At 46.6% G+C, this 13,165-nt stretch overlaps 1 protein-coding gene and 1 non-coding gene across 4 annotated transcripts in view; one reads left to right on the forward strand and one right to left on the reverse strand.

Moving 5' to 3' along the window:
- The window catches only part of MALT1 (MALT1 paracaspase), a 63,395-nt gene extending 54,821 nt beyond the window's left edge, over positions 1-8,574 (reverse strand). For all 3 annotated transcript variants that reach the window (XR_003963932.1, XM_030292350.1, XM_030292349.1), the window contains exon 1: positions 8,172-8,574. Coding sequence is in view for 2 of the 3 variants with exons in the window: in XM_030292350.1 (XP_030148210.1) it covers positions 8,172-8,443 (272 nt within the window). In the remaining variant the exon portion in view is untranslated. The remainder of the gene's footprint in view (positions 1-8,171) is intronic.
- Positions 8,575-12,638: 4,064 nt separating this feature from the next.
- On the forward strand, positions 12,639-12,745 carry LOC115498847. The gene has a single exon (XR_003963974.1). It is a non-coding gene; the product is annotated as a U6 spliceosomal RNA (small nuclear RNA).
- Positions 12,746-13,165: the final 420 nt, after the last annotated feature.

The raw sequence follows: 13,165 nt of genomic DNA on the forward strand, positions 1-13,165 counted from the left end.
ACACCTTCAGAGAGACCTTTCCCTTCCCTACCAGTTTAAATGAAAGTCCAATACCTCTCGCTTCTCTGTGAGGTTTGCCCAGACCACACAAGTCCTCCAAATACACTTTAGACACGGTCTCCTGAGGGTGCTCTTCTCGTATACCAAAGGTTCGCAAACTTGTGTCACGTGGCAGAGAGTAAATATTTTAGGCTTTATGGGCCATACGGTCCACTGCGTGTTCTTCTTCCTTGTCTTTTGCTTTGCAATTTTTCAAATATAAAAACCATTCTTAGCTCATAAACCGGTAGTGGTGCAAACCTGGCTCTCGGGTCATTGTCTGCAGACCCCAATTCTCTACGTCTCAGTTGACACCATTTTGCCTTAAAACCACGAGCTTTTCTTTCATATCCATGTCTTCTGTACCTAACTGGGTCACCGAACTGCTTGAAAACAGAAACCCTGTATTTTTAACCCCTCGATACCTAAAATCTGTCGTGCCAGTATTAGTCACTCATAACTGAATGATTACTGAGTGAATTTGAATCGTAACTAAAAAGGCTGGAAGCTAGAGAGATGGAAGGGGTAACAGTATTAAAGCTGTGGCAGGTGCAAGGTCCGCAAGTTTTCATATGACTTGGAATAACCTTATTCCATATTCGTTTTGATCACTTTTATTAAAAGGTCACCAGAGCATTTGTATAATGGTCACTCAAGATTTATAATTCTGTAGTGAAGGTGGTAATCTCACAAATTTAGAAAAAAAAAATGTATCCAACCAAAATAGTTTCACTGGCAGTATCATCCACCTCATACGATTGTTAGAATTAGATAATCCATGCCCCAAGTGCTTAGTGTGTGGCAAATAATAACGCAATAGAAGTGAGCTTTTCTTATGCAATAAAAATATGGGGATATTAAAAGAATATCAATTTCCTAATCATGCTAATTTCTGAAACTGTTTTAGCTTTTCCTTAAAAATGTTTTCGAGGGGTGCCTGGGTGGCTCAGTCAGTTAAGTGTTTGACTTTGGCTTAGGTCATGATCTCACGGTTTGTGAGTTTGAGGCCACGTCAGGCTCTGTGCTCACAGCTCAGAGCCTGGAGCCTGTTTCGGATTCTGTGTCTCCCTCTCTCTGACCCTCCCCCATTCATGCTCTGTCTCTCTCTGTCTCAAAAATAAATAAACATTAAGAGAAATAAAAAAAAAATGTTTTTGAGTAGTTCCTAGTTTGGTAACCTGATCATGTCCTTCAAGGCCTCCTGTCTCTATACTCACCATTCTTTTCCAAGTGTCTCCGTTAAATGAATATATTCAATACTCAATTTTTGTTAAATGTGATTCATCATAATATAGGTTAACTGTTCCCAAATTCTGGACCGTAGACCAGTGGCAGCACAATCTGAAGTCCATGGTAAAATGATAAAAATAAGGACGCTAAGGGGCACCTGGGTGGCTCAGTCGGTTAAGCGGCTGACTTCGGCTCAGGTCATGTTCTTGCGGTCCGTGAGTTCGAGCCCCGTGTCAGGCTCTGTGCTGACAGCTCGGAGCCTGGAGCCTGTTTTGGATTCTGTGTCTCCCTCTCTCTGACCCTCCCCCGTTCATGCTCTGTCTTGCTCTGTCTCAAAAATAAATAAACGTTAAAAAAAATTTTTTTTAAAAATTAAAAGAAAAAAAAGGACGCTAAGACTGTCTTTTTGTCTTTAAGATGGTCTGTCCTATTTTTCAGTGTTCAAGTGTCTTTTCTTTTATGGAAGAATGGTGACTATAACAATAGAAACAACAGAAGCTGCAGATACCCACTGGTCCTCCATTTTATGAAATTTTCTTTTGTTAGTCCCTGTAATGTCCAAGTTGAGGAACCAGTATTAGAGATAGCTTAAGGATCACCAATTTTTTTTGAGATAATTAGAATATGAGATTTATAAAAACAAGGACGCTGCAAGCTAAATATAAATTTTTTTTTTTTTATGATTCAGAGAGGTTATCAGAATCTGGTATATCTCACCAAATGTAACCAAGTGATGCTTTAATATTTATGCTGATATAGAAAAAAATGAGAAAGTTTGACTTCTTTCTTCCAAATGAAGAAAGGTAAAACTGAAGTAGACAAAAATTTCCAATACAAGAGGCACAGGAGAAAAACAAGATTCTGTATCTCCTTTCCTTTTTTACTGATTTTCCGCATGGGCACTGGCTTTCAGCAGAGAGGATGCTTATACATATCCAGCCTTTATGTCTTTCCTTTTTTAGTTACATTCCCGTAAAGACTGTGCTTTGTAGTGGTTTCTGCTAACCCTAATTTGGAATTTCTCATTTAAGTTAAAAGACTATTACTGAAACAAATGGGCTGTTTTTAGGGGCGCCTGGGTGGTTCAGTCAGTTAAGCGTGGTGACTCTTGATTTCAGCTCAGTTCATTTCACAGTTCGTGAGTTCGAGCCCCATGTTAGGCTCTGCATCGACAGCGGGCTCTCACTCTCCCTTGCAAAATAAATAAATATTTTTTTAAAAAAGACCATTACTGAAACAAATGGGTTTTGCTTTTTTTTTTAATTAAAAAAAAATTTTTTTTTTAACATTTATTTATTTTTGAGACAGAGAGAGACAGAGCATGAACGGGGAAGGGGCAGAGAGAGAGGGAGACACAGAATCGGAAGCAGGCTCCAGGCTCTGAGCCATCAGCCCAGAGCCTGACACGGGGCTCGAACTCACGGACCGCGAGATCGTGACCTGAGCTGAAGTCGGACGCTCAACCGACTGAGCCACCCAGGCGCCCCGGGTTTTGCTTTTAAAAATATTTATATTTACCTTCACTTCAAAAAATATATAGTCAAACAAAACACATTTTACATCCCTTAGGGTACGAACCGTGCATTGCTTTTATGTTCTTTTGCTTCTCTTCTTGGAACATTTACTGTTTGGAATCTTTATTCATTAATTCAACAACTACTTATTAATCACCTAAAATAGGCCAACCATTTTTCCTAGGTATTGAGGATATGGTAGCAAACAAGACAAAATTCCCTTAACGTCTTGGGTTTTTCTACAGAAGGAGATATATATGTATACCCGCAGAGGCAGACAAACGGTGTGTGTGTGTGTGTGTGTGTGTGTGTGTGTGTGTCCATCCAAAGATCATAGGTGCTCTGGAGAAAAACAAAGCAAAGCAGATGCACAGGGTAATTTTAAATAACGTGATCAGAGAAGACCTCACTGAAGGAGGTAACTCGTAAGCAAACACGTGAAGAGGTAAAGAGCAAGTCATACATTTCACCCGTGGAGACCATCTCATGCTGAGTAAAGAGCAAGTGCAAAGATCCTACTGTGTTCAAGCAAAAAGCAAGAAAGCAGGTGCACCGACAGTGGAGAAAGGGAGGAAGATAACAAGGTCTAAGAGCTAACTGGTAAACAAATGGTGTTTTTACACTGAACCAGAAAAGCAATGGAAGGGTTTTGAGCAGAGGAAGGGTAAGACCCGACCGAATGTCTTAAAAGAATAATTCTTACTGCTATGCTGAGAATCACCCGGGGGTGGGGGCAGAGTGGAAGTTAGGCAGCTATCGGAATGAACTGGCGGAGAGATGACGGTGGCTTGGCCCAGTGCCGGAGCCGCGGAGGCTGGATTCTAGATGCACACTGAAGGTGCACTGGCTGAGGGCTGCTGCTAAAATGGACGTGGTGTGAAAGTGGAGTCAAGAATAACCGTGACGTGGGGTGCCTGGGTGGCTCCGTCGGTTGAGCTGACTTCGGCTCAGGTCATGATCTCACGGTCTGTGGGTTCAAGCCCTGCATTGGACTCTGTGCTGACAGCTCAGAGCCTGGAGCCTGCTTCAGATTCTGTGTCTCCTTCTCTCTCTGCCCCTCCCCTACATATGCTCTCTCTCGCTCTTAAAAATAGACATCTAAAAACAAAACAAAAAAATAACTGTGAAGTATGAGGCCTGAGTAATGGGAGGGCTGTGGCTGCCATTTACTGAGATGAAGAAACCTGCGCAAGAGAGAGTTTTGCTGGGGAAGACACGCTGAGTTTTGGACATCTTATGTTTCAGATAAGATATCTGTTAGTCATTCAAGAGGAGATGGAAAATAGGCACCTACACGTAGGAATCCGGGGGGTTCAAAGCAAAGACATGGACTGAAGATATGAACGAAGAGTCATCCACCTAAATCTGTATCGTCACGAGACTTAAGGACAAACCAAGAAGGGGATTAGGTGAAGACGTGTAGGTAAAGAGATACGAAGCCTGACTCCTAAAGCACTCCGAATTTCAGACACCGAAGAGACAGGCCGAAGAGACAGAAACGGGAGGAGATCTCTGGTTTCGGCTTCTCACACGTGTTCTCAGGCCTCTCGTGAACTGAGTGAGGACAGAGGTCTGGGGCTAAGGAGCGCCTTCTGTGTTGGTTTTCCTTGGTCCCCGTCCCACCGCCCCCGTCCTAAGCTCCCTCCTGCACAGCACGCGGGCAGCGTTGGAGCCTCCTGGGAGCTGTGTCACCTCTGGCGCCTCGATGTTCCAGGCCACCGCAGAATTTATGTACCCTGGGCTAGACACTCAGAACCTGCACCTGTCTCCGCCGACAGCAAAGGCTGTCCAGTATCAGGTGGGTTTGGAAGGGAATTAGGGCCGGGTTTGTGTTTAGGGGATTCCCATACGCACACGGTTGTGGGGAACTGAATTATAGGCCAAGATTGATTCTGGGTCACCCACAATCAAATGAAAACACTTACAATGATTCCTGATCCCTGATGGACAGTTCAGAATGCACTCTTGTGGTTTACTTATTAAATTCTCATCTGGTTTGAGGAGACACGTATAGAGTGAGAAAAAAGTGAAAACAAACAACAGGCGGCCTTTGAAGATTCTAGGGAAAGGCCCACATCCTCACGGGAACTGTTAGCCACTTGCACCCTCACGCTTCAATTCCTCCCTCTGACACTGGAGGAAAATACCTCAGGGACTTTGTGCAATCGAGGTGCTCTTCGATCAACAGTATGAAATTACTCTGAAATAACTTGTCTTACACAGAGTAAACATTACCAGCTTACCTGGCCCCCTCCTCTGCCCCTCTCCAGCCCCCGAAGCTCCCAGTGCTAACTTTCTGTTATGTCAATGTGGTTCCAATTTTAGTAGGTATATGACGTTAATGTTCCCCAGTTTTCTTTCTTTCTTTTTTTTAATATTCATTTATTTTTGATAGAGCATGAGCAGGGAAGGGGCAGAGAGAGAGGGGGGCAGAGAATCTGAAGCGGGCCCTGCGCTGACATCAGCCAGCCTGGGGCAGGGCTCGAGCTCACGAGCTGTGATATCATGACCTGAGCGGCAGTCGGATGCTTACCCAACTGAGCCACCCGGGGGGCCCCAATGTTCCCCAGTTTTCTAACCTGCAGGGCCGCCCCCACTTCCGACCACCACTCACCTACTCTGAGCTAATCTTTACCCTCCAGGAAGGCTGGTGAAACCCCACCAATTTCGTTTCAGACTTCGCACCCCAGAACCGTCAGATTCCACGAACGCACGCCCTTTGTTGCTTGTCACATCTTGTGAGGCTACGGCCCTTCTGTCTACACCACCCTCACCAGAGATGTGGCCTCAAACTTTCCTGTTACTTTGTCAAGCAAACCACTATGGAGTCATCAGCAAAGCAAAACCTGACTGAAGGCTTGGGGCTCTGGGTGGGGGGGGTACACTGGGCACCTGAAGTCGGGCATCCACACTTCCTCGGTGGTGGCAGGGCCTTCTTCCTTCCTTTTCTTTCCTCCACTGCCAAATTAAGAGTCCTCACTCCCAGGTCCTCAGGAAAACCCAGAGCCTTCCCTAACGAGAGTACTAATCACAAACTAACCAATCACAGATCTGATGATCTGACCCCCAAGGAAGACAACTTTTTGCATTGTTAAGTCTAGAAATTCAGAAATCTATGGACCTAGCATAACAGTATTTTGGATTTTCTTTGCACAGTCCCCTCTCCCTAAAAGAAGCATGTTTGCTTTCTCCCTAGAACAGAAAAAAAATTGTGCCCTCTGTCTCAATTTTGCAAGTTGACCACTTTTTTTTTTTTTAATTTTCAATGTTTATTTTTGAGAGAGAGAGAGAAACAGAGAGGGAGAGAGAGGGAGAATGAGCAGGGGAGGGGCAGAGAGAGAGAGAGGGAGACACAGAACCCGAAGCAGGCTCCAGGCACTGAACTTTCAACACAGAGCCTGATGCGGGGCTCAAACTCGTGAACTGCGAGATCGTGATCTGACCTGAAGCTGGACGCTTAACTGACTGAGCCACCAGGCGCCCCACAAGTTTACCACTTCTTAATTCCAACCTCACATCATTACTCCACTCTGTGGCCAAAGAATCCTAAACCCTCATGACTCTGGTTTAACCCCAAACTCTGAAACTCGAGGTCGTTGTGAGAGTTAAAGTAGATAATGTATGTAAATACTTCGTGCATTGGTATACACTAAGTGATCAATAAATGATAAAAGCCCACTGTTATTATTATCCACACCCAACACAGCACTTAACGTGTTATTTGTGAATGTCCCAGAATAACAGTCCACTGCTATAAAAGTCTTTGTGAATAGGAACTAAATATTTGCCATCTTTTTATCTTCTGGAACTTCCAGCAAATAATAGGCACTCGATAAGCATAATTCTGAATGAACGATTCCCCTCTCAATTCAAAAGCATTTGTCGTGTCTAAGACAGGTTCTATGCATAACACACAGAATCTTAAGTGATGCCTCCTGTTCTCAAGGAGTTCATAAGAAATTGTGCAAATAACCATACCAGACAAAGTTTAGTTATACGAGAAGGTAAAAACAAAACAAAACAAAACTTCTAAGGGGTTCAAAGGGAGACCAAAATCCTAACGAAGGTAGAGAGGGGTGGTTTTAAGTATGGTCTGGGCATCCCTAGTGTAGTTCCTAGTGCAGTCACAGGGTCCACAGGATCAAAACGGTTTTTCGCAGTGACACTAAGATGAGACTTAGCATTTTCGCTCACTCTCTGAGAAAACGTACATTGGAGTACCCGGTGTAAGGTGACCTGCGACAGTGCAACACACCCAATGCAGAGGCACAGAAAAGCCAGTTCTCTGCAGTTAAGGCACAGATCTTCAAAATGTAAAACAATGCCACTTTTCTAATTTTTTTTGGTTTTGAAAACTCTGTTTTTTCACAAAAACATGTAATTAAAAAAAATCCTTATTTATTAATTTTTGAGAGAGACAGAGAGAGAGGGAGAGAGAGAGAGAGAGAGAGAAGCCCAAGCAGACTCTGTACTATCAGCACAGTGCCCAAAAGGGCGGGGGTGGGGGGCTCGATCCCAGGTGAGATCACGACCTGAGCCGATATTAAGAGCCACCCAGGCGCCCCCAGAAACATGTAATTTCTGCTAACATGTAGAATGGGCTATCCTTTTCAAATAAGTTCAAATATTTTTAACGTTTCTTACTTTTACTTTTTGATACGGTAAATATCAGTGCACACTACATGTATATAATGGATAGAACCCACATTAAAAACTCCCTGGGGTCCTCAATCATTCTTGAGAGTGCAAAAAAGTCCTGAGACCAAGAGTTCGCAGTTTCAAGCCTGGTGAGAGGAAAATAGTTTTACTTCTAGCTCAGTGTTCACGGCGAAGTGAAGAAGAGAACCCGGTTAAGTTGGTTTGGAGGAAGGTGGGGAGTTTAGTTTCAGTCTTTCCCACCATCATTCTCTCCCTATTATAAAAACTTCCAAACCCTGCACCCGAGCCCTTCGCTCTCATTATCTCTTGACCTGCACTTCTCCTTCCTAACCTTCCTTAGGTCTTCCAGGTCTGTGCCCATGTCCCGTTCTTTTGTCTGTTAAGTCCTCTGGAATGACTGCCCTATCCTAGTGGTTTCCAGACAGATTTCCTCCTCTCCAACCTCCCCCCCCCCCCCCCCGCCCGGGTCGATCTCCACTTCTCCCTTTCAGCTCAAGGGGAGGAGGGTCCAACCTCCAGTCTCTGGCATTCCCACGACTTTCCCGACCGAGAGATCTCCCCTCTGCGCCCCTTCCACGCGGGCGACCCCTGCCGCACCCCAGCGCCCGGAGCGGCGGTCCCCACCCCCGCAACTCGCGTGCCCGCTCGCTCCCCCGCGCGCCCCCGGCCCCAGCCCGCCGCGCGTGACCCCGCCCCTGCCCCCACGCCCCCCGCGCCCTCGTCCCTCACCTGAGCCGGAGGCGCCCCCGACTCCCCGCCACCTCGGCCAGCCTCCTCCAGCCCCGGCCCTCGGGCGCTCGGTCCAGGCTCCCGCTGAGCCTCCGCAGCAGCGGCTCCGGAAGACGGTTGAGGGTCGCGCTCGGAGCGGGGAGCGGCGGACCCGCGGGCGCGGCCGGAGGCGGCTGCGAGGCCGGGGACGGCGGGGCCTGCAGCAGCTCCCCGCACAGCGACGCGTCCCGCGCCGACGACCCCGCGACGGCCGCGGCTCCCGCCGGCCGCATCGCGGGCCTGGGCTCCAGCGCACCTTCCGCTCGCTCCCTCGCCGGCCCCGGCGCCGCGGAGGCAGGGGCGGAAGGACAAATCGGGCGACGACGCACCGCGCTCAGAGGAGGAAGCTCTGCTCCCCGCCCGGCCGAGACAGGTTTGCCTCGGGGAGCCGGGCCGGCGGGGCGCGCCGGCCGTGCCGAGGGGGCGGGGCTTCGGGCGGGGCCGCCCCCCTGCGCGCGTACGCGCGCCCGCGCGTCTCCTTTGCCCTGGCCGCCGCCGCCCGCTCGCGGCGGCGCGCGCACCGAGGCCGGAGAGGAGGAGTCGGGGCTGAGCCGGGAGGGTCGGGTGGTTGCAGCCGGGGGAGGAAGCGGTGGAGGAGCTACGCTCGGGCGGCTGCGCTCCGGCGAGGAAGCGTGCTACGTCGGGGCTTCCCGAGACCGTGGGAGGAGGATTGCCTCACGCCGGAGAGGGAAGCACGCGGCTCTCCATCGCCGGCCGCCCCCTCCCCCCACCCCCGGTCGCGCTCAGCTGACTCGGTGACTTGCGTTGTGTCCGGCGGCGCTACCGGCACCCGCGCTTGGCGACCTCGTTTTAGGCTTTGATGTGTACGGCGTGGCTAAGGGCAGTGGTTCCTAGACGTCCAGATACCTAAAGGAAATTTGCTCGAAATCTGTGCCCAGACTTTTTTTTTGTAAACTGGGCTGCAGATCTTGGAGATGATTGTTTTTAGCAGGAATTGCCTGGTTTCCTCCGAGTCGGACTGCCACCCACAGACAACTACGGGATAGTTTGGGGCAAAAGCAGGCAAACTACTTATGAAACCCGCCAGGTACACAAGGCTTCCTGGCCCGATTTCTGGTGCCATTAATGTTTTCATCACACAGGACACCAGGATGTTTTATAGCAATTTGGGCACCCAAATTCTCCCTTTCTTCTGGCTACGTAGTTGTTCCATACAGTCTCCATCACATTTGAGCACAAGCAGTCACTATACTTTTTCATCCAGTGTAAATTCGGAGTTCAGAATGCAGTATAATGGCTAAGTGCACGACCTTTTTAGATCCAGAAAGATCTGCTCGATTCTAGTTTTTATGACCGTGAACAAGGTACTTAATTCTCTGTGTCATCGTAATAATTCTCTGCCTCATCTGTTAAAATGGGACTGAAAATGTCGTGGTATATGTGGAGTTGTTACCAGAATCAAGGAGTTGATTATGTAAAGCATTTAACTCGGCTTGTCACAGAGTAGATCATAAATGCTAGCTATTATCCTTACAAATGCAAAAGCTTGTTTCACATTCAGTTTGACTTGGTCAATCCTTCCCAATCACTTCTAGTGCTGTCCTGTTTTGTTTTTAGACACTGAACGTGTATCTTATGGGCGTCTATTAGCTGCATGTGCCAATTAGGGAAATCAAGTCTTTGAGGTTTTATCTGTCTAGTCTTTATTAGTTGAGACTCAACAGACTTCTTGTTTCTAAGTCTGCTGTGTGCAAGATGTGGCTTATGCAGCTTCTCATAGGTGCGTAGGGGTGAAATGCACATCTATCTTATTTACCCAGTGAGACTCCTTCCCAGTTTGGTCAGGTGCTTCTTCATCCAATACAGCTCAGCTGGATACTGACTGGTGTCAGTCCCTCCCGTCTCTTCCTCAGCTTCTCGTCTCCCGCCAGGAGGACTGCCTACCTCATGTCACTCCAGACTGGGTCCTGTTTTACACGTGGAAACTTTTTTTTCTTAAAGTAGGCCTCACCCCCAATGTGGGGCTTGAACTCTTGATCCTGAGATCAGGAATTGTGTGCTGTATGGACTGAGCCAGCCAGGGGGCCTCCTGCCTTGCAGTTCTATAACCTATGCAGTCATTCCAGCCGCCACCCTTCAGCCTCTACTTTGAACTGACGTTACATTTTATGATTGGTCTTTTTCTCCTCCCGATCAAACATTAATATTTTTATTATGTAATTTCACTCCCTGGGGTTCTGTTAAGGAGCATAGTGGTCTAATAGGAAAAACAGAGCCTTTAGAATTAACCCTGAATTTTTTTTTTTAATTTTTTTTAACGTTTATTTATTTTTGAGACAGAGAGAGACAGAGCATGAACGGGGGAGGGGCAGAGAGAGAGGGAGACACAGAATCTGAAGCAGGCTCCAGGCTCTGAGCTGTCAGCACAGAGCCCGACGCGGGGCTCGAACTCACAGACCGCAAGAGCATGACCTGAGCCGAAGTCAGTCGCTCAACTGACTGAGCCACCCGGGTGCCCCAGAATTAACCCCGAATTTGAATCTTGATGCTGCCACTTGGTGACGTGACTTTAGGCAAGTTCCTTAACCTTTCAGCTTCAATTTCTACACCTGTAAGGAGCGGCAGATAATAGCACCTGCTTCAAATGATGTTCCGAGAATTAAATTAGAGATGCTGATATATACATACAAGGAGTGTCTGGGAGAAGTAGATGCAGGGTGTATCAGTACTCTCAAAATTGCCACATTAATTTTGGGAACAAAATAACAAAGAGCACTTTAGCTTCTTTTCCTAGACCAGCCATCACAATCTTACACAGGTAAGAGAAAAATTGAGAGTGGAGATCTGGCTTTTAAACGCACCTTAAAAGTTCATGCACATCTTCAGAGGATCTACTTAGGAGTTCTTCCTCATTTGTTGAAAGTGACGTACATCTTTGTGAATCCAGACAATCTGCAAGAAACTTGTGGTTTCTTTCTATGGAAATTCATTGATGTAATCTTGCAAATACAAATCTGGAAACTGACTCATAGATTTCCTTTCCTTTACACAATTTGAGTCTAGATGGTACTTTAAAAAAATGCCGGAACAACACGTTATTTCATATCTGGACAGGTTTTCAAGGGCCCAGGGTGGGAGAAGCCCTGCAGGTGTTGGGATCGGTATACAGCAGAGGGGAAGGAAACAGGAGTCTTGTGACTTAAATGGCATCCCTTCTCTTTCGCCCTTATTCCATACCAGCAACCCTCATGACCTCTGACTCAGCTCTGTGTTGAGCCCACCCGGTGCACCGTCAGACCTAAGGCTCTCTACATCCACCGCAGACCCTTCTTGTTTCCATCTCCCAAAGGGTTAGGGGAATTTTCCCGTTCTGATGTCAACTTTGAAATAGTGACTAGGTGTTGTAATAGTATTCCATACCTTTCCATCATGATGAATCATCCACGGTAAAGACAACATTTACTTGTCTGAATTGATTGATTGATTGTTTGATTCATCCATTCGTTCAATCATTAACGAATATTTACTGGATGCCTACCTTGTGCCAGGCTCTGTGCCAAATACTGTTAAAGGGTAGTATTTATTAAGGCTTGTTTTTGGGGGGAGGGGAAGGGGGCGGTTTTAGATTCACAGCAAAACTGGGGGGAAGGAAAAGAGATTTCCCATATGCGCTCTGCTCCCACACATGCACAGCCTCCCCCCTTGTCATCATCCTGCAGCAGAGTGGTACATTTGTTACAACTGACGGACCTTCACTGACACATAATCACCCTTAGTCCATAGTTTAAATCAGAGTTCGCTCTTGGTGTGGTACATTCTGTGGGTTTAGACAAACGTATAATAACATGTATCCGCCATTATGGTGTCATACAGAGTGTTCTCACTGCCCTAAAAATCCTCTGTGCCCCATTCATTCATCCCGCTGCTCTTGAACTCCGATGAGTTCAGCTATCAACAGATAGTTTAGCAGTGCTTTATGAATACAACATGTCATGCTGATATCACCACCTTTCCTTTCTATTCGAGAAAACGTATCTGAGCACTGGTATTATGATAGAAATAATTTCACGTGTCATAATAGATGTGGCATTGTGATATGAAAAGTCTTGAAGCAGTTCTAATTCATGACCTTCAAAGCAATCATTCAGAAACTCTTGTATTCAAATGGTCATTACCAACAAATTATGGGGGACGCAGTTCAGCTGAAGGTGGGAACAGCAGTTGAGGTGCTAGGTCTCATGGCCATGAGACTGTCGGGGTTAGGGTTTTCAAAAAGAGTACCATTAATCCACCCAATAGTCTTTTGACTTTGTGACAAAAACAACTGCATGGGGCTACAATGCAATTTATGAAGGAAGCCATTCAATAATATTTACCAACTGCCAATCCGTACTCTCCTAGGATGTGGGAGGAACACTGGTGTTTCTCATCTTTGGCTATACTTAAGAATCACACGAGGGCATGGCAGTTCATCAAAAAGCATAAACCTACACTAAAATTGGGCCAATACAGAGAAAATGAACATGGCCCCTGAGCAAGGATTGCCGCAGATTTGTGAAGCGTTTTGCATTTTTCTTTTGCATCTGTGTGAGATGATGGATGTTGACTAAACTGCTTGTGCTAATCATTCGATATATGTCAGATCATCATGCTGTACACCCTAAACTTCTACAGTGCTGTGCATCAATTATATCAAAATGAAATCGGAAGAAAGTTAGACCTACCATTACCTCATGATCCAGCACACCCACTTCTGGGTCTCTAGCCAAAAGAATGGGAAGCAGGACTCAAACAGATTCATAGGCTCATTATTCACAGTGGCCAAGAGACGGACAGTCCAAATGTCCATTAACAAATGCGTTGATAAACAAAATGTGGTATATACAGGCAGTACAATATTATTCAGCCTTGAAAAGGTAGGAAATTCTGACACACGTTACAACACGGATGAAGTTAGAAAGCATGACGCGTAAGCGAAATAAACCAGTCACAAA

The sequence above is a fragment of the Lynx canadensis genome, chromosome D3 (assembly GCF_007474595.2).
Source record: "Lynx canadensis isolate LIC74 chromosome D3, mLynCan4.pri.v2, whole genome shotgun sequence".
In the NCBI taxonomy this organism is placed as follows: domain Eukaryota; kingdom Metazoa; phylum Chordata; class Mammalia; order Carnivora; family Felidae; genus Lynx; species Lynx canadensis.